Source organism: Microcaecilia unicolor, unplaced genomic scaffold (genome assembly GCF_901765095.1).
Source record: "Microcaecilia unicolor unplaced genomic scaffold, aMicUni1.1, whole genome shotgun sequence".
In the NCBI taxonomy this organism is placed as follows: Eukaryota; Metazoa; Chordata; class Amphibia; order Gymnophiona; family Siphonopidae; genus Microcaecilia; species Microcaecilia unicolor.
The window spans coordinates 38,459-59,372 of NW_021963623.1; the positions used below are offsets into that span (position 1 = coordinate 38,459).

General features: G+C 47.5%; 1 protein-coding gene across 1 annotated transcript; it reads right to left on the reverse strand.

Moving 5' to 3' along the window:
* Positions 1–3,993: 3,993 nt before the first annotated feature.
* On the reverse strand, positions 3,994–20,686 carry LOC115459518 (histidine--tRNA ligase, cytoplasmic-like). Its single transcript, XM_030189333.1, has 6 exons — positions 20,641–20,686; positions 20,113–20,240; positions 19,750–20,016; positions 12,991–13,107; positions 4,622–4,768; positions 3,994–4,261 (listed from the first exon to the last, which is right to left on the reverse strand). The coding sequence occupies exons 1-6, from the start codon at positions 20,684–20,686 to the stop codon at positions 4,208–4,210; spliced, it is 759 nt and encodes a 252-aa protein (XP_030045193.1). The 3' UTR covers positions 3,994–4,207.
* Between the last annotated feature and the right edge of the window lie 228 nt (positions 20,687–20,914).

Below are 20,914 nucleotides of genomic sequence, written 5' to 3' on the forward strand. Positions count from 1 at the left end.
TATATTTTTGTAACGTTCAGAGGGCGAAAACACACACTGTCGTATTTTGCCACGTTTCATCAAATAGTGACAGGTGCATCGTCTCCTCCCCATCTTTCACCCAGTCTTGCTCTCACTCATGTAACCCCCCCCCCCCCCTCAGCCTTCACCCAGTTTGTCTTGCTCATGTAATTCCCCCCCCCCCCCCCCCAGCCATCACCCAGTTTCTTTTCCCTCTCCTGGCTTCAGCTGCAGAAGAAACAGCAGGATTCCTGTTTTCCCACCGCAACTTGGCTCTCTGTAAGCTCGAGCTATGTGGTTCTTTAAGTTCAGGTTCTCATGGTTTCAAGTCTTGCATCGCACAGCTCCTGCTTACACAGAGCCAAGTCATGGTGGGAAAGCAGGCAATCCGCTGTAAGCACCACAGTAATTGTCAAGCTTTCAAAGGCCAGAAAAAAAAGCACTCGGGTTCTGGCCCGAGGACCGTAGGTTGGACAAGCCTGAGTTAACCAAAGCCTGGATACCATCCAGCTAAAGCATTTCTGTGAATGGCCAGTCCTGGATCTTACAGACCCTGGAACACATTGAAAGGTTTATTTTCAGGGAATGCTGCAGCTGATTACCTCACTGTAGGGTTTGAAATGATGAGAAAAAAGTGCTAAATGTCTGTTGTAGTAAAATTCTTCCTCAGAATTCAGGAGCATACTACTGTGCTCTGGATTTTTAAAAAGAAGAATTAACAACTTGTGACCAAAAGAAATTAGTAACCGGGAAGAATTTGCTTGTGATTCTCCTTACTAAAGTCAGAATCCACTTGTAAGACCTATTTCACCTTGATCGGAGAGGTGTGGTAGCCATGTTAGTTCACTTTTAGGATCCTGTTAGACTGTCACTGAAATGCTTTGATGTTTCACTTATATATACTGTCATTTACCAACATTTGCTTATTTCCAATCTGATGAAGAATGGCAACCTTCGAAAGCTAATCAAGAAATGTATTAAGTTATGTCCAATAAAAAAGGTATCATCTTATGTTCTTTTCTATGTTTTATTTCTATTGATTATCTTGATTAGAGAACTGTGGCTTCCTGAGCTTCAGAACTTGTCAGGAGAACTGTTTTCTCAGTGTGAGAGCAATGAATGGTGACTACTTTATATACACAGCAAGTAGCATTCCCTACCAGTACCACCCTCCCTCCCCATGGTTTTTAGTATACTGGATACAACTTCCCTAGCAGCTTCTTGGTCCCAGTTAGAAGTCATTTGGTATCTGGTCAAAGGTTCAGACAAATAGAGAAATTACATTTCTAAACATTTTCTGCTTGAGAGGATGTGGAACATTATATGCCTGTGGGCAGCAGCCCAGACTTGCTGAGCTTTACAGTTTGACAAGTTAATGTGCCTTTTAAAATAAGATAAAGCTTTCCTCTTGCTGATGCCCTGTAGAAAAGAAGAAATTACTTCTCTATGTTTGTGTACCGTGTGTAAAGTTAGAGATTACCACTTGCCAACAAAGCAAGCTTCAGACCTTCACAGGTTCAGTTTTCTCAGCTCACATGGGGGCAATTTTTGAATAAGCGCGTGGCATCTTGTCTCAGGGTAAGTAGTTTCCCTTTCAAAATTCAGGCTAGTGTGAATGGAGCTCTACTTTTAGCATATAAATTTGCATCTGCTTTGGAGGGGGTACAAATGGGTCCACAGGGTTTTGAAAACTGCAGTCCTTGTACATACTTTCCTTCTCTTGGCCAATCCTTGCTTCTTTTATGCTACAGATAAAAGTATCAGAAAATGCTTTTATCTGGGGTAATGTCTCAAAATGGATTAATTTTGCACATGCTGTGACAAGAATGAACCTCACCCTTATGCCAACATATGTTCGAGATTATACGCAATGACAGATGGTTGGGGGCCTTTTTGAGCAACTCCATTTCACTGGGTAAAACACTGGTCAAAAGTCTCTTACTACTGCCCATCCCATATTGTGTGATGCTATCTTGACAATTTTATTATCTTATTTAAAGCTTCTTCTCCAGTTACCCTCGACCATATTTCACAGTCAAGGATGATTTTCTTGCTTGAGCCTACAGGATGACAAACTGTGGTTTTTGGTTTCAGCTAAAACTTAATCTGCAGCAGAAATTAACCACACAGTTTCAGCTGAAACTGAAATCGGAGCAGCACCCCCCCCCAATCAAAAACCCCATTGTTCCCCCCCCAACAGAATATTCCCCCCCCCCCCGAAAGCCGCCATCATCCCACCACCTGTAGGCCTTCCCCGGGCCTACCTTAGAAGCCCTAGTGGCTTCGTCGGGGCAGGAGCTCCTGCCCATTCTGGCTCCTCATTCAAAATGGCTGCTGTTTCCTGAGACTGCTATGGAAGGTTGCGACAGCCATTTTGAGATTGGAAACAGCATGGGTAGGAGCAATCCCCAGTCACTCCTGTCCATGCCGGCTCTAATCTCAAAACGGATGCCATGGGAGGCCGACAGCCATTTTGAATATGGAGTTGGTATGGGCAGGAGCGTCTGGAGATCATTTGTGCCCTGATAAGGTCACTAGACCAGCAGGTCTTCTAAGGTAGGCCAAGGGAGGGCCTATGGATCGTGGGAAGGCAGCAGCTTTCGGTCGGGGGGGGGGGGGGGGGGGAGGGAAGCACAGAGTAGAGAGTGGTTGCATTTTTTGTTGGGGGAGGGGCAGAGACTATAGAATAGAAAGTGGTGATGCTTTTTGTTGGGGGCGGAGTTTCAGTTTCAGCAGAACATGCACTGGCAGCACAGCGAAATCCAGATTTCAGTTGGCCTCTACTTGAGCCATGGACTCTGAGTATTTACTTATTTATTTAAAATTTTTATATTCCAAATGATCTGAACAATGCTCAGCAGATAACAAAAGCAACATACATAATAGAAAAAAAAAACATACAAAACAATAAGTCCATCTAGATCCTAGTAGTCACCTAATGGTTAGAGCAGTTATACATTGTATTCTATGAGTGTAACTAAGTTTTCTTTATTTCAACACAGAATTCAAATGTAAACTGTTTTGCTCTTGTATGACATTGTGCTGTATCAAATAAACTAAACTCAAATCCAGAAATCAGCTATAAGGTGACCTGAGCATATCTGCAACCCAGCAGATATTAATGTTTTAAATATCTAAAAGGTCAGTGATTTAAATGTTTAATATTTTAAATCCCTATCCAGCAGAGCATCACTCCCACAGTTTGTTCTTCTTTCTCATACTCCCAACTTCTGCTCCATAGACTGGCATTGATCCTATTACCATCTGATAGGAAATGCACAGATTAACTGCCATGCTTCCTACTTTCGAGACAAGCAATCCTTTTATTATTGACTTCTGTGTCCTGAGTCTCAGCGGGCTGTCAATATCTATCTTGCTGAAGCTTCTAGCTAGATAGCCTCACGTTATCTACTATCAAAATCAAAACTCTGCCACATGCACCCACCTCACAGCCATTCCTTAAACCAGTCAGAAGACTGAAAAATTAACTGTAGAGAAGGATAGAGGCTGCAGTGGACTCCATCTAGGCCAAGAAGCCTGAAACTATCAAAGGCAGTTCTTTGGAAGTTAGGGCAGAATAGTAATGCAGAGAGGCTAGAGGTCTGGGATAATGAAACCTGAAGGATGCCCACTTTCCTTCAGAAAGTGCTGTAGTGAAATTGGTATTAAGTATCATAAGGGAAATATTCAACACCACTTCTTTGGGTAAAACAGCATTTTACTTAAAGAATTAGATTAAATGTTGGTAAAATTATGTGTGGTGTTGTACAACACGTGTGATTTTGCCTGCACATTTAAAGCAGGTGAGGAAAATAATGCACTTTTCAGACTTACGCATTATTTATTTATTTGGATTTTGCTCACACCTTTTTCAGTAGTAGCTCAGGTACACTGGATATTTCTTTGACCCAGGAGGCCTCACAATCAAAGTTTGTACCTGAGGCAATGGAGAGTTAAGTGACTTGCCCAAGATCACAAGGAGCAGCAGTGGGATTTGAACCGGCCACCTCTGGATTGCAAGACTGTTGCTCTAACCACTAGGCCACTCCTCCATGTTATTTCCATGGCAATTATTACCCACAGAAAAACCTGATGCAAATCTATGTGGATGCTTTCTCTCAGGTCAAGAAAGCAAACCTATAAGTAAAAAGTACCCATGATGTTTGTACCAATGTGAGCAATTGGATTATTGCTTCCTCTATGATGGTTAGCTGCTTCTTTTCTTAATTTCTTCAATAAGATTTCCTCGAGGAACATTGATCTAGAAACAAGGGAGATTTAAAAAAACAAATTACTTAAAGCACACTGCAGACATGACAGCAAATCTAGCTGATGTACAGTGAAGACACTGCACCATGTAGCAGGTCCAGCTATACTTTGGGATTTTCTGGGCACTTTTTAACCTGAAATGGTTGGCTTGATGGACCTTTGGTCTGACCCAGCATGACATCTTATGTTTTAAGGAGCAGGGGCAATGCATGCTGTGACTCTGAGCAGTTGCACCAAGAACCTGCTGCATGAGTACATGGAAGTAGAGGCATGTTAGCTCTAGTTCTTTACTCAATGGTCCAAGAGGTCTGTGGCGTTTATCCCACTCCACGCAAAGCACAAGCACACTCACCTCCTCCCTAGTAGAAACAATTCTTAGTTTGACAACTCCGTCATTCAGCTCCTGCTCCCCAACGATGGCCACAAGAGGGATTCCTGTTTCTTCACAGTAGTGCAGCTGGCTCAGCAACTTGGGATCCTTCTTATACAGCATTTCTGCCTGCAGGGAGCCCAGAGAAAAGCTAGCAGTGAGCACTCATTAGACTGTACAGCTACAGAGGGAAAGGGAAATGGGACTTGATATACTGCCTTTATGAGGTTTTTGCAACTACATTCAAAGCGGTTTACATATATTTAGGTACTTATTTTGTACCAGGGGCAATGGAGGGTTAAGTGACTTGCCCAGAGTCACAAGGAGCAGCAGTGGGAATTGAACTCAGTTCCCAAGGATCAAAGTCCACTGCACTAACCACTAGGCTACTCCTCCACATGCACACCCAATATGCAATTACCGAGCCCACAGTGAGTCTATTTAGCCTTTGATCTGAGAGCTCTCAAAAAGCATTCCATCAGTGGAGTGGAGGAGTGGCCTAGTGGTTAGGGTGGTGGACTTTGGTCCTGGGGAACTGAGGAACTGAGTTCGATTCCCACTTCAGGCACAGGCAGCTCCTTGTGACTCTGGGCAAGCCACTTAACCCTCCATTGCCCCAGGTACAAATAAGTACCTGTATACAACATGTAAGCCGCATTGAGCCTGCCATGAGTGGGAAAGCGCGGGGTACAAATGTAACAAAAACAAATATGAGAGAGCGAACATCATATATAAAGGGAGAAATGCTTTTGGTTCATTCCTTATCTATTAGCAGCTCCTATGTCTAAATGTGGTCAACAAGGTAACTCAGCTTTTGTCAATTAGGTGACATTTATTGTTTATTGGTTAATGTATTCGATATACCGCCCCTTTCGTTCACGAGTCAAGGCAGTTCACATAAATTACAAATTAAAATTACACAAAATATACAGAAAAGAATGCCATAATTTGATAGGACAGAAAAACCTACCACAACTCATACGTCATGAGACTAATTTACTCATCATTCCGTAAAATGTTGGACTTGGTTATATTGTAAGTTTGTTACCTTATGAACAGTGTTGTGAGTTTTGCAGAGTCTATTGTTCCTGGGAAGTTCTATGATCTAGGGTATGCCCTATTCTTGTTATGTAAGCCATACTGATCTAAGGATTTGGTATGTGTGGCCTAGAAGTATCAATTGTAATGTAATCTAATGTAATAACATAAAAATTGACACATACACACTCAGAGATATAGACAAAATCATTCATACAAAAAAAGAGGTATAAGCAAACGAGCTGTTTATTTCCTTTCCTTGAGTCCTGTCAGACTAGTCTAGACAAGTGGGTTATGTCCCCCTGCCAGCAGATAGAGAGAGAGAAAACAGCTTAGAGTTGACTTCACTACCCTTATAGGGTGGCTGCTGCTGCCTTCAGCTCCTCAGTAAGTCTGTTGTAGTTCACTCTGAAGACATATCCTTGGTAAGGTAAAATTATGTATCGTACCTGATAATTTTCTTTCCATTAATCATAGCTGATCAATCCATAGACTGGTGGGTTGTGTCCATCTACCAGCAGGTGGAGATAGAGAGCAATCCTTTTGCCTCCCTATATGTGGTCATGTGCTGCCGGAAACTCCTCAGTATGTCGATATCAAAGCTCCTCCGCAGGACTCAGCACTTAGAGAATTACACCCACAAAGGGACACTCTGCCCAGCTCACCACCGCCGAAACGGGGGAGGGGAATTAACCCAGCTCAACCCCACACAAGTGAGGGAGGGGAATCCGTCCAGCTCATCCCCGCGGAGCGGGGGAGGGACACCACACCCGCCGATGCGGGGGGATCTGGCTTATCCTGCAACCGCAACCGCGGGAGGAGCTGACTGACCCTAACACCGCCGAAGCGGGAGGGGTACAAAGCTGCCCTACAGTCGCACGAAGTAGGAGGGAGCGCCGGCAGAATTTAGGTCTCAATCCAGCCCCGTAAAACGGAGGGGAGAGGAATGCAGCAGCTCACTGTAACACAAAATCGTCTCAACTCCTGAAGAATCCAATTGAAAAAACTTGAACACGAAGTCCTCCTAAACAGGAACTGAAGACTAACTTGAACCTGAAATGCAACCAGAATATAAACAGTACAGATATCTGGGAGGGACTATGGATTGATCAGCTATGATTAATGGAAAGAAAATTATCAGGTATGACACATAATTTTACCTTCCATATCATCATGCTGATCAATCCATAGACTGGTGGGATGTACCGAAGCAGTACTCACCCAGGGCAGGACATAGAAATCCCTGACCGCAACACTGAAGCTCCAAACCGGGCCTCCGCCCGAGCAGCCACAGTCAAGCGGTAATGTCTGGAGAAGGTATGAGCTGATGCCCAAGTTGCCGCCCTACAAATCTCTTCCAAGGAGACGGACCCGGCCTCTGCCATCGAGGCCGCCTGTGATCTAGAGAAGTGAGCCTTCAGCTGGATAGGCGGCACCTTCCCTGCGGCCACATAAGCCGCTGCAATGAGTTCCTTGACCCATCGTGCCACTGTAGGCTTGGCAGCCTGAAGACCCTTACGAGGACCTGCGAACAGCACAAACAGATGATCCGACTTCCGGAATCATTGGTCACTTCCAAGTATCTGAAGATAACTCGTCTCACATCTAGATATTTGAGAGCAGAGTACTCCTCTGGGTAGTCCTCCCTACGAAAGGAGGGTAGACAGAGCTGCTGATTCACATGGAAGCGAGGACCAATCTTGGGCAGGAAGGAAGGCACTGTGCGAATAGACACTCCTGCCTCAGTGAACTGCAGAAAGGGCTCTCGACATGATAGCGCCTGGAGCTCGGAAACTCTTCTGGCTGAAGTGATAGCCACCAAAAGACTGTTTTCAACGTCAATTCTTTCAGAGATGCCCTCGACAAGGGTTCACAAGGCGGCTTCTGCAAGGCTCTTAGCACCAGATTGAGATTTCACGCAGGTACCACTGCGTGCAGAGGAGGGCGCAGGTGAATAACTCTCTTGAGAAAGCGCACCACATCTGGCTGCAATGCCAGGGAAACACCCTTCAGGTGACCCCTGAAGCAAGCAAGAGCCGCTACCTGGACCTTAAGGGAACTGAGCGACAGGCCTTTTTCCAGACCTTCTTGCAGGAACGCCAACACTGATGAAGTTGGAGCAGTGAAGGGAGAAAGTGAGCCTGCCTCACACCACGATGCAAAGGTACGCCAAACCCTGGAGTAAGCAGTAGAAGTAGAGCGCTTCCTCGCTCTCAGCATAGTGGCGATGACCTTGTCTGAGAAGCTCTGCTTGCTCCGACGCTGCAGCTCAATAGCCAGGCCGTAAGACCAAAGGGGAAGGGATCCTCCATCACCACGGAACCCTGATGCAACAGACCCCGCTCCGCTGGCATCTGCAGAGGTCCGTCCACTGAGAGCCTGATCAAGTCCGCATACCAGGGACGTCTGGGCCAATCCGGACTCACCAGGATTATTCGGCCCGGATGCTTTGACACCCAGCCTAGCACCCTGCCCAACATGGGCCAAGGCGGGAACACAAAGAGGAGCTCCTGTGTCGGCCACTGTGGGAGAAGAGAATCTACTCCCAGAGATCGAGGGTCCCGTCCTCTGCTGAAAAAGCGCGGCACTTGGCAATTGGCTGAAGACGCCATCAGATCTATGCTCAGCTGGCCCCAGCGCTTCGTGATGTCCAAGAACGCCTGAGCAATATTCATGACTCCCGCAAAGTGGGCCGCCGACAGCTGTTCCAGGTTTGCTTCCGCCCACAGGCATAGCTTCATGGCCTCCTTGGCTAGAGGGGCGCTCCTGGTACCTCCCCCGGCGATTGACATAGGCCACAGCCGTGGCATTGTCCGACAGGACCCGTACTGGCTTCAGCGCCAGGCCCGGAAGAAACTCCAAAGGCGCCAACTGAATGGCTCTGAGTTCCGGGAGGTTGATAGACCACTCTGCCTCTGCAGGGGACCAGAGCCCCTACGCTGTCCTTCCCAAGCAGTGGGCTCCCCAGCCCCACAAAGAGGCGTCCGCCGTGACGAAAACCCACTCCGGGGTCACCAGAGGCATTCCTGCGGACGGCTTGTCTGGCCTCAGCCACCAGCTCAGCGCCTTCTGCACCGCTGGATCCAAGGGAAGGCGCACAGCGTAATCCTCCGAAGCTGGAGTCCATCCCTGCAGCAGAGAGAGCTGTATAGGTCTCATATGGGCCCTGACCCAGGGCACTACTTCCATCGTGGCCGTCATAGAGCCCAACAGCTGCCCATAGTCCCGAGCCCTAAGAGAAGAGGCTGCTAGGAACTAGTCCACCTGAGCCTGACGCTTGACAATCCGATTGTCTGGCAGGAACACTCTGCCCACTTGGGGGTCGAATCGAACTCCCAGATACTCCAGGGACTGAGTTGGGCGCAGCTGGCTTTTCTCCCAGTTGATGATCCACCTCAGGGAGCTCAAAAGAGCAATCACCCGGTCTGAAGCTCTGCCGCACTCTGCATAAGAGGGGGCTCGGATCAACCAGTCGTCCAGATAAGGATGGACTTGTACTCCTTTCTTGCGTAGGAAGGCTGCGATGACCACCATAACTTGGAGAAGGTCCGCGGAGCAGTAGCCAACCCGAAAGGGAGGGCTCTGAACTGGGAGTGTCCTCAGAACTGCAAAACGCGGAAAGCGTTGATGAGGAGGCCAGATGGGAATATGCAAGTAAGCTTCCTTGATGTCCAAGAATGCCAGGAACTCCCCTGCCTGCACTGCCGCTATAACAGAGTGGAGAGTCTCCATTCGGAAGTGCCGAACTTCCAAAGCCCGATTGACCCCTTTGAGGTCGAGGATAGGCTGGACAAAACCTCCTTTCTTAGGTACCACAAAGTAAATGGAGTAACGTCCCTTGCCAGGGTGATCTTCTGGCACCGGAACGACCGCACCCAGGCGGATCAGATTGTCCAAAGTCTGCTGCACTGCCACAGCTTGACCGGAGACTTGCAGGGAGAGTGCACAAACCCAATTCTTAAGGGTCGGCAGAACTCTAGCTTGTAGCCGTCTCAGATGACTTCCAGCACTCAAGCGTCTGAAGTTACCCTGGTCCACTCGCCCAGAAACGAGGATAGGCGTCCTCCAATCTGTTCTGGGCCATGGACCAGCGCCCCGTCATTGGGTACGAGACCCTGGGGGAGGACCGGAGGAGGCACCTCTGGGACGGCGGTCTCTGCGAAAGGAATGCTGCTTGGGGGAGAAATTCCTTTTGATGGAAGAGGGGGCAGAGGAGCTCGACTTGCCCGGGCAATACCGACGGGCTTCCTGAAACCGTCCTTTGGAGGAACCGGGGCGGGCACCATTGGCCCGAGCCCTGACCTCCGGTAACCTCTTGCCCTTAGACGTGCCGAGATCGGTCACAATCTTGTCCAGCTCGACCCCAAAGAGCAGCTTGCCTGTAAAAGGCAACTTAGCCAGGCGAGACTTAGAGGCGTGGTCAGCAGACCAATGCTTCAGCCAAAGCCACCGCCGTGCAGAGACTGTCTGAGCCATACCTTTAGCCGAGGCTCTCAAGACATCATACAGCCAGCCTGCCAAGTAGGCCAAGCCCGATTCCAGGGCTGGCCAATCAGCCCTCAAGGAAGGATCCGAGGGGGAAGCCCGCTGCGCAAGCGTCAGGCACGCCCTGGCCACATAGGAGCCACAAATTGAGGCCTGTAAACTTAAAGCAGCCGCCTCGAAGGACGACTTTAAAGCCGCCTCCAGACTCCTGTCTTGGGCGTCCTTTAGGGCCGTGCCACCTTCCACCGGCAACGCCATTTTCTTAGTCACCGCAGTGATTAAAGAATCCACGGTAGGCCCAAGAAAGGCCTCCCGTTCACCTTCAGGCAGAGGATAGAGGCGGGACATAGCCCTAGCCACTTTAAGGCTCGCTTCTGGGAAATCCCATTGAGCCGAAATCAAGGTGTGCATTCATGCACGTGGAAGGTTCTAGGCGGGCGCTTAGTCCCCCGCATAATGGCAGAGCCAACAGAGGCTGAGGGAGAGAAGTCCTCCGGAAAGGAACTCTTCAAAATGCTCATGGCCTGCACTAACAGGTTGGGCAAATCCTCTGAGCGAAAGATCCGTGCTGCAGAGGGTTCATCCGCTCCATCCGAGCAGGAATCCGTCTCCTCCAAGGAATCCCCAAAGGACCGTTGGGAGAACTCAGATACGCTGCCCTCATCTACATCAGAGGAGACCGAGTCCTCTAGGGCCTGGAAGTCCACCCGAGGGCGTTTGCTTCCGGAGGCCTCAGCCCCTTGATCAGAGGGGGGAGCCGGGGCAGCGTTTATCATAAGAAAAGCCTGATGCAGCAGCAAAAAGAACTCAGGGGAGAAACCCCCTAGACTGTGCACTTCTGCTGCCTGGGCCACGGCCCTAGACGCACCCTCAACCGGCACTCACAAGAGCGGGGGAGAAACATGCTGCGCATCCAAAATGGTGTCCGGCGCGAAACTCCGAGAAGGAGCCGCGTGGGAAGAACGGCGCTTAACTTTCGCTACTTTCTTGCCGTCGCCCGAATGAAGGGCGACCATAGCATTAACGTCTCCCAGCTCGAGAGCGGCCCAAGAACAAGCCATCCGAGCAGAGTGGCCGGCGAACATGGAGTGGGCGAGCAGCGGGGGATGGGCACTTATGGCGGGAAAAACCGCCGCACCGGAGGAAGAACCGGGACACTGACCGGACTCCAAACTGATGCCCAACAAAGGCGATTCAGGCTTTGAAAACCCCCACATCCCCACTAGACGCACACATGCGGTCAGGGGAGCGAATCTTCGCGCCCTCGCCCTCCGACGCCATAAGCCACGTGGAGACCGAACGGGGAACCCCCTGCCCGCTATAAAAAGGTAAAATTACCTGCTTCTCGCTCCGAGCTGTAACGAACTGGTTCCCAGTGAGCAGCTGCAATAAACGCTGATATAAACGTTGAAATAAACGCCCTTAAAGGACGTCCAAACTTTTTTTTTTTTAACGGAGCCAGTGGGAGGGGGGAGAAAAGGAGGGACCTGGCACCACCAGGTTTGCACTTGCTCAAGAAGAGCCCTCAACCCCAGGTACTCAACAAAACCTAAAGATTAGGCTTGGAGACCTAGCCAGAGCTGCTGCTGTGTGTGACCACCACCTGCTGAGATAGAGAACATACTGAGGAGTTTCCGGCAGCACATGACCACATATAGGGAGGCAAAAGGATTGCTCTCTATCTCCACCTGCTGGTAGATGGACACAACCCACCAGTCTATGGATTGATCAGCATGATGATATGGAAATGAAGATAATTATAATTCCATACACCAAGGGTATGACTGTCTTCAGAGTTAGCCACACCATACTTACTGAGGAGCTGAAGGTAGCAGCAGCTCCCTATAAGGGGAGTGAAGTCAGCTCTAAGCTGTTTTTCTCTCATGCTATCTGCTGGCAGGGGGACATAAACCACTTGTCTGGACTGGTTTGGCATGGGTGATAAGGAAACTATTCTTTGCAGCCAATCAAGGTACAAAAAGTCAAGTTGGTGTTCCTTACTTCCCGTTGCACTTCAATAATCATACCTATGTTTATAGTCTTCCAAGCATTCCCTCTTGGTGGTACCATCTTATACACTGCTCTTTGGGGGTACTGGCCAAGGTAGGAGAAATGAAAACTGAGAAGCAGCATGTTGTTTTTCAGCCCAGTGTTGATACTGACCCTGTGTGGATGCACTTTTAAGAGGAGTGTTTGAAAGGAACTGGATTCATACTCTGGTATTTGGGGGGGGGGGGGGGGGGGGGGGGGGGGGGGGGGGGGGGGGGTTGTATACAGGGAAACCAAGGCTTCTGGCACAGTGAAATGAACAGAATGTCTCCTACTTAACACCACACCCAGACACAGTAGCATACAAAGGACAGGGGTGGTGGAGGCAGTCTGCCCTGGGAGCAGGCAGCAAGGGGGTGTATGGAGCAGTTGTGTGGCTGTCTGCTCCGCCGGTTCCCTGCCCCCCCCTGACGTCACTGCCTGTTTTGGGGCAGGGGACTGGTGGAGCAGACAGCTGCTCCGTGCACCCCTAGGCGGTGAGGACGATGCGCTTCAGGGGGGGAAGTGGGTGATGTACTTCGGGGGTGATGAGTGATGCGCTTCAGGGGGGAGGTGGGTGATGCACTTCGGGGGTGATGAGTGATGCGCTTCAGAGGGAAGGTGAGTGATGCGCCGGGAGGGGGGATGTGCGATGCGCCGGGGGGGGGGGGGGGGGGGGTGTAGTGGCGACCCACCCTGGGTGGCAGACAAACTAGGTACACCACTGCCCAGACTCACATATATATATCTGACATTTCTTATTCAGATTGCAGAGCCAGTATTAGCCATAAGCAAGGTACCTTAATCCCAGCACTCCATAGATCAGAGATGAGTTTCATTCTTTCCTCAAGAAAATTTTTCTGAGCAGCTGCCACAAGAATTTGAGTGTCTGTTGTTCGAATTTTCTCTTCACTGATCTATGGGAAAAAAAGTTGAACGTAATGTGAAACAAACAGCTAAAGATCTCTACTCCACAATTTCCAAGGATTGATTAATCCCTGGAAAGGATGACAAAGTACTACATGCAGTGGTGTGCTGGTAAATTGTTAACAACAGGCTCTCTCCCTGGTCCACCTCGGCACCCCCCCGTCCACCACTGCGCCCCCCCATCCACCTCTGCGCTCCCCCCATCCATCTCTGCGTCCCCCCATCCACCTCTGCACCCCCCCAAAATTGCAGAGCTAGCTATAGCTGGGGGGGGGGGGGGGGCAATGCATTACTCTCTCCAGGAAAAAAAAATTAAATGATCCCAGGTTCCAATCTAATTCATGTTTAATATGGGATAAAATGCCACAAATAAGTAAATAAATATAAACTTTTAACGTTCAGCACCTGATTCTCAAAGTGGACATATTCCAAACACTATAATGAAAATAAAAATTTTTTTTCTACCTTTGTTGTCTGGTGACTTTGTTTCTCTGATCATGCTGGCCCAGTATCTGATTCTGCTGCTCTCTATCTGTTCCCTTGACTCCATTTCCAGGGCTTCCTTTCCATTTATTTCTTTTCTTTCCTCTATCTTCTTCATTTCTGGTCCTCCGCAGACTTGACTGTACAGTGGATCCAGCTTCTGCCTATTTTCTCCATCCATGTGCAGTTTCTCTCCTCACTTCCTTTTCCCTCATCTAATCTCCTTCCTCTATCTTCCCTCCATGTCCAGCATTTCTTCTCTCTCCCTTGTCCCTTCCCTCCCCTCCATCCATGTCCAGAATTTCTCTTGCCCTCCCCTCCATCCATGTCCTGAAACTCTCCTCTCTCCCCTGCCCCCCTCTATCCATCCATACCCAGCAATTGTCTTCTCTCCCCTGCCCCCCTCTACCCATCCCTGCCCAGCAATTGTCTTCTCTCCCCTGCCCCCCTCTATCCATTTATGCCCAGCAATTGTCTTCTCTCCCCTGCTCTCCATGCCCAGCAATTGGCTTCTCTCCCCTGCCCCCCTCTACCCATCCCTGCCCAGCAATTGGCTTCTCTCCCCTGCCCCCTCTACCCATCCCTGCCCAGCAATTGGCTTCTCTCCCCTGCCCCCCTCTACCCATCCCTGCCCAGCAATTGGCTTCTCTCCCCTGCCCCCCCTCTACCCATCCCTGCCCAGCAATTGGCTTCTCTCCCCTGCCCCCCTCTACCCATCCCTGCCCAGCAATTCTCCTCCCTCCCCTGCCGCTCCCAAACATGTCCAGCGATTTTCCTTCGCCCCCACCGCCCCCCGCTCCCATCCATCTTGTTTAGTACCTCTCCGTTGAAGTGCCGCCTTATTTAAGCCCTGCTGCGTCTCCAGCCTTCCCTCCCTGCTTGCTTCGATGAGTTCATTCGTCGTGCCCTTAGTCCCGCCTTCTGATGACATAAGAAGGTGGGACTAAGGGCACAACGAACGAACTCATTACTCATTACTCATTACCTCTGTAATGGAGCCGGCTCGCCTCAAACAACAACCGGCTCGCAAGAGCTGTCAAAAATTAACAAGCGGCTCTTGCGAGCTGGACAGAGCCGGCTCCAGCACACCACTGACTACATGCATACCTCTTAACTGCCTCTATCTCAGCACGGAGGATGAGAAAATGATTGTTTTCCACTGCCTGTCATTTGGCATTCTGTGACATATTTAAACTCAAGACTTTAATATCACTTGATTCTCATCGTTTGATTCTTCTTTCTCAGAAGCAGGACCATTATGAGTCTACCTGTCACACTGCATTCTACTTTCTGGCACCTAAACTTTGGAACAATCTTCCCCTAGTACTACGTTTTGAACTGTCCTTCTCTTGCTTTCAAGCTTCTTTAAAAACCCACTTTTTTCCCCTTGCTTTTGGTTTTTCATCTTCCCTTTCTTAGTGGGGGTTGCTGGCCACCGGTCGCCTGTTCAGTTTGGCTATGTATGCTTGTATGTTTGTTCTAGCATGAATGTTCTGTCCTATGGATTATAGAGTTATTTTCTGTTTCTATTTTATTTTATTGTGATCCGCTACAATCTTTTTGTAGAAGTGGAAGTATATTAAAAATTGTAATAAACGGAACAAGGATCAAGATGGCGACCGTGAGAGGAAGCGCTTCCTGAGAGCTCCGAACCACGAGCCGTTTTTCGCAGCGTTTGGTCTTTCCGGAACCCAATTTATGGGGAAAAGAAAGGGAAAAAGCGGGGCTAAAGCCACTTCTAGCCCCGCTTCTACTCCAGCTCTTCGACAACCGACTTTGGAAGTGTTTGGGCTTCAGGCGCGTGGCGCTTTGATTTCTGCCATGGTTGGATCCCCAGAACATCCGGGGGATCTTAGCGTTGAAGCGGCGTCATTAAGTCCGCCCCAACAGACTGCTCCGCCGAGACCGGGTGGTGTCTCGAGATCGACGGGAGAGCCGGAATCGGTGATTTCCGAGGCTACAAGTGGCCCTGTTGTTTTTTCGACGCCAGATAGAAGTACATCAGATGAGAGGACGGGAGGTATTGATTCCTCGCCCTCTCCTATCATGGCTCCACCACCTGTGAATGTCGGCGTTATTGCAAGACCGGCAGTCGTTACCCTAGAGGTTCTTTGGGACGCTATCCAGGCACTGAATTCGTCTCTGCTTCAGGCTACAAATTCTTTCAACCTTGAAGTAAAGGACTTTAAACAATCACAGCATACCATGGAATTGAAGGTTAAAGCACAAGAAGATAAGAGTGAGTTAAATTCACTTGAAATTAAGAAAATGCAAACAATTGTTGGAAATATAGTCTCTGATAGAGAAAATGTTCAAAGAAAAATTGAATACCTTGATAATCAATTGAGAAGGAATAACTTAAGATTTCTAAATTTTCCTAAGTGTCCTTTGATACCCCCAATGGAAATGTTAAAAAAGTATTTTATTGATGTACTAGGAATTCCAAAGGAAGCTATACCTCCAATTGTAAAAGTTTATTATATTACGGGAGCCAAAGCTATTACTGAGGAGGCTCCAGTAAATTTGACTCAATTTCTGGAAACGTCTTTAGAAATTATAACAGAACGAACAACTCTTCTTGCAAACTTTGCCTTCGAAACAGATAGAAATAATATTCTTAGGCTATACTTCAAGTTTATGTCTTCTCATTTTCTGGGTTCAAAGATACAAATTTTCCCCGATGTCAGCAAAACTACTCAGAAAAGAAGGAGAGAATTTCTGGGACTTAGGCCCCGGATTCTCACCCTAGGCGGGACTTTTAAGTTAAAATTTGCATGTAGATGCCTTATTTCCTTAAGAAATGTTTATTATGTATTCTTTGAACCAGAAAAGTTGAAAAAGTTTGTAATAGCAAAAGAAAATGCAGACGAATCTACTTCGATAGCAACCGAAGTTAGCTAAAACTGCAGGCAAAGATCTAGCTCTTATCCTCTTATTGTATTTTTATTTATGCTTTACCTCTGTAATTAATTACCTTATATCTTGATCTAAGATTGTGGTCTAAGTAACAAAGACATTGCTATTTACTCTTGACTATGTGTATAATAGTCATGGTATTGTATTTCCTGATTTTCTGACATTTATTTTCATGAATGTATATTTTGAAATTCATAAATAAAAAAAAAAAAAAAAAAAAATTGTAATAAACAAACACTAAATATTTGATTTGGGAGATTAAAACCGAAGCCAAAGCCATCATCCTCCCCTCAACCCCTGGCAGAAAACCCATCCCCCAGGCCGCCACCAACTCTGCCACCTCCAACATATGTAGGCCCTCCTTGGTCTAGTGGCCTCTTAGGGGCAGAAGCAATCCTGAGTCGCTCCTGAATCTGCTGGCTCCTCAGTCAAAATGGCTGCTGTGACATCCTGTGGCAGCCTTATGGGAACAGGATTTCAAAGGTAGGCATGGGGAGGGGCTACATGTGGAGGGGGGAGGGTGCTGGCCCATCGGGATAGGCTTTCTGCGGGGGGGGGGGGGGAGAGGAGAGGACAGCACAGCACAGCACAGAGTGGTTGTGGGGATGTGGAGTTTTGGGCTGGTTTTAGTACCCAAACCAAAATTAAAACAAGGACTGGCTCACACTGCTACTGTTAAAATGGAGTTATTTCAGAGGTGTGGCTACATGTGCCCTTAGGTCTTCATTCCTAAACAGGCTAATAAACTTCCTGCGCCTCCTGAAATAAGAGTATCTATCAAAACTAAGAGCAGGGAAGTAAGGGGGCTATGGCTAGTTAAAATACAAAAAAATAAAGGAGTCAGTATTCAGCTGGTGGCGCTCACAATTTTGCTGACTGCTGCCACTGTTATGCCCATTAATTCAATGCCGGGGCCATGTCTGGGCTCAGGTACTGAATTTCTGGGTTTACAGAGCCAGCTACATTACTTACAGACTACAGCACTTAATGATATTCAGCACTTAACCGGGAATGAGGCACTACATAAAGATAGGGCTGACTTTTTTGCGGTCCTATTTATATGGTGACCTTGGTTGGTTAAGTACTGAATATTGGCACTTAACAGGCCAAGTGTGCTGACTCCACCTCCAGAAGGCTCCCAAGAGAGCTGGTTTTGCATTTCACGCTAACCAGTCATTTTCAGTGGCACTAACCAGTTAAGTGATGCTGAAAATGACTGGTTAGCTCCGAACAAATGATTTAACCGGCCAGGAGTCATTTCTGGACAAATAAATTGCTTTGGATTGAGACCCCCTCTAAAAAATATATCTACTGCCAACATTATTATGAAGCTTGGAAATCTCACCAAACATTTCTATTAATAGTACAGAAAAAGACCTCAGTCATCAAGTGAGCTAGTTTTGTGATTTTTGTTAAAATATTTTTATAATTCTAGAATGGAGTTTTTTGACCGATGATTACAATAGAGCTGATAAAATAAGACAGCTGTGACTGCAAATTTTAAGCTCACTTGATGACTAAGGTCTTTTTCTCCACTATTAATAGAAATGTTGGAAAGATTCCCAAACTTCATAATAGTGTTGGCAGTAGATATAATTTTTTTGAATTTCTGGATTTATTATCCACCTTATAATTGAAAGAGAAAAACGCCTAGATTTCGACCCAAATCGGGAGATAGACGTTTATCTCACAAAAACGAATAAATCGGTATAATGGAAAGCCGATTTTGGACGTTTTCAACTGCACTCCATCGCGGAAGCGTACAAAGTTCATGGGGGGCGTGGCGAAGGTGGAACTGGGGCGTGGTTATCGGCCGAGGAGAGATGGGCGCCTTTCGCCGATAATGGACAAAAAGTATGCGTTTGTAGCTAGAATTTAGGGCACTTTTCCTGGACCCTGTTTTTTCACGAATAAGGCCCCAAAAAGTGCCCTAAATGACCAGATTACCACCAGAGGGAATCGGGGATGACCTCCCCTGACTCCCCCAGTGGTCACTAACCCCCTCCCACCACAAACAATGATGTTTCACAACTTTTTATTTTCACCCTCAAATGTCATACCCACCTCCCTGGCAGCAGTATGCAGGTCCCTGGAGCAGTTGTTAGGGGGTGCAGTGGACTTCAGGCAGGTGGACCCAGGCCCATCCCCCCCATCTGTTACAATTGTGCTGCTTAATGCTTAGTCGTCCAACCCCCCCAAACCCACTGTACCCACATGTAGGTGCCCCCCTTCACCCCTTAGGGCTATAGTAATGGTGTAGACTTGTGGGCAGTGGGTTTTGAGGGGGATTTGGGGGGCTCAACACACAAGGGAAGGATGCTATGCACCTGGGAGCTCTTTTACCTTTTTTTTGTTTTTTGTAAAAGTGCCCCCTAGGGTGCCCGGTTGGTGTCCTGGCATGTGAGGGGGACCAGTGCACTACGAATCCTGGCCCCTCCCACGAACAAATGCCTTGGATTTATTCGTTTTTGAGCTGGGCGCTTTCATTTTCCATTATCACTGAAAAACAAAAACGCCCAGCTCACAAATTGTCGAATAAAACATGGGCGTCTATTTTTTTCTAAAATACGGTTCGGTCCGCCCCTTCACAGACCCGTTCTCGGAGATAAACGCCCATGGCGATAGACGTTTTCGTTCAATTATGCCCCTCCATGTCTACTAGCTCTCTTTTTACTTGTGTTACAATACAAGCCTCTCAACTTTGAAGAGCACGAATAAAGAAGTCAGTGAAATGCCAGAAGAATTTACCAACCGATCCTCAAGGTGAACTACCCAGCTAAGGCTGAATAGTGTTAACTACATGTTAAACCTGTTGGAGTAAAGAAGGAGCTTCACAAGGTGACGACTAGCCTTTTTACAGTCAGTAACTGGAAACAACAAACTACACCCTGGATGGCACTAGTGTTTTGCAAAATGGATTGTGTACCAGATGACAAAGCTGACAGCAATTCAAACAGGTCAGCTTTGTCATTTATCAAAACTGGAGGAACCAAACTAATAGTAAAGATGGTGAAGACAAACAGTGAGGATTATATCAGAATACTCAACAGGCTGTAACCTATCTGATCTTCAGGGTCTAGGCTATCTCAGTTGTTTCTCGTTGGGGGGGGAGGGGGGGTTGGGACATGTTTGTCATGGTTATTGCTAGCAAATTGCCTGTAAGTTGCAGACTGATTTTTGCTTGATATTGCAAAGTTAATAAATGAAAAAAAAAGAAAAGGAAAAGAACTTGCCTCAGCTTTCTGTTCCATGACAGCAAATATTCGCTCAATTCCAATACTGAGTCCCACACATGGCACCTTTCTATCTTTGGCATCAAACATTCCGACTAGCTCATCATAGCGTCCTCCTCCAGCCACACTGCCCACATTGAGCAATTCCTCAGCATGGTCATTCTGCTGCTGAAACTGCATCTCTCCCTGGTTCGGGAGCAGGACAGCCTCATAAATCACTCCAGTGTAATAATCCAATCCACGAGCCAGACTCAGGTCAATGAAAACCTGCAGAATGGAAAACGGTTAACCGCAGGACCTAGGGCACCTGATTGATAAGACCATAGTCGCAAAACACACTCATTCTCAGCCCTGGACTCTTACATTATCTGTCACACCAAAGAGTCTCAGGTACCGAAACAACATCTTTATGTCCTCCAGCCCTTCTAAGGCCAACTTGTTCTGGGACAGTCGGGGGTCTTGCAGCAGTTGTTCAATCAGAGATATGCCACCTGTAGAAACCAGGAGACATAGCACATACCTGTTTTGCTCTTTAAGACTAAATGCATAAATGAAGCATGATGCAGAGGCAAAAACTCATAGCAAAAATATTTTCAGGTACATTAGAAGCAGAAAGCCTAAGTGTCAGTTGGACCATTAGATCATTGAGGAGTTAAAGGAGCACTCAAGGAGGACAATGCCATAGCAGAGACAGTAAATTAAGTCTTTTATTCCATCTTTACTGAGGAGAGTGTAAGGAAGATACCTGTGTCAGAAACGGTATTTAAGAGTGATGATATGGAAAAACTGAAAGAAATCTTGGTGAACCTGGAAGATGTAATAACTCAAATCAACTGGATGGAATACAACCCAGGGTACTGAAAAACTAAAAAAATGAAACTGTGGATCTACTATTGGTAATCTGTAACCTGTCATTAAAATTGTCCATGGGGATCATGTGACGCCATGACCGCGGGAAGTTGCTGAAGAGCGCTCCTCCAGCTCCCGTTCAGGAAAACCCTGATTTTAAAATAACATTAGTTCCCTCGACTGGGGTAGTGGACTTGTGAGCAGAGGTAGACCATCCGGAACAGCAACTGTGGTCTTGGAAGGTGCTATGACGGGGAGATTTGCTGCCAAAGAACGGCTTTGCAGCAGAGCAGGGGAAGACAAAATGGCGGCACCT

Excerpts from the sequence above, each read along its gene's own strand:
- LOC115459518 (XM_030189333.1), bottom strand. The coding sequence starts at position 20,686 with ATGATCCCCATGGACAATTTTAATGACAGGTTACAGATTACCAATA. Across the intron at positions 20,241-20,640 it reads CAGGTTACAGATTACCAATA|GTGGCATATCTCTGATTGAA; the intron begins GTAGATCCACAG and ends TGGTTTCTACAG. Across the intron at positions 20,017-20,112 it reads TCTTTGGTGTGACAGATAAT|GTTTTCATTGACCTGAGTCT; the intron begins GTAAGAGTCCAG and ends TCCATTCTGCAG.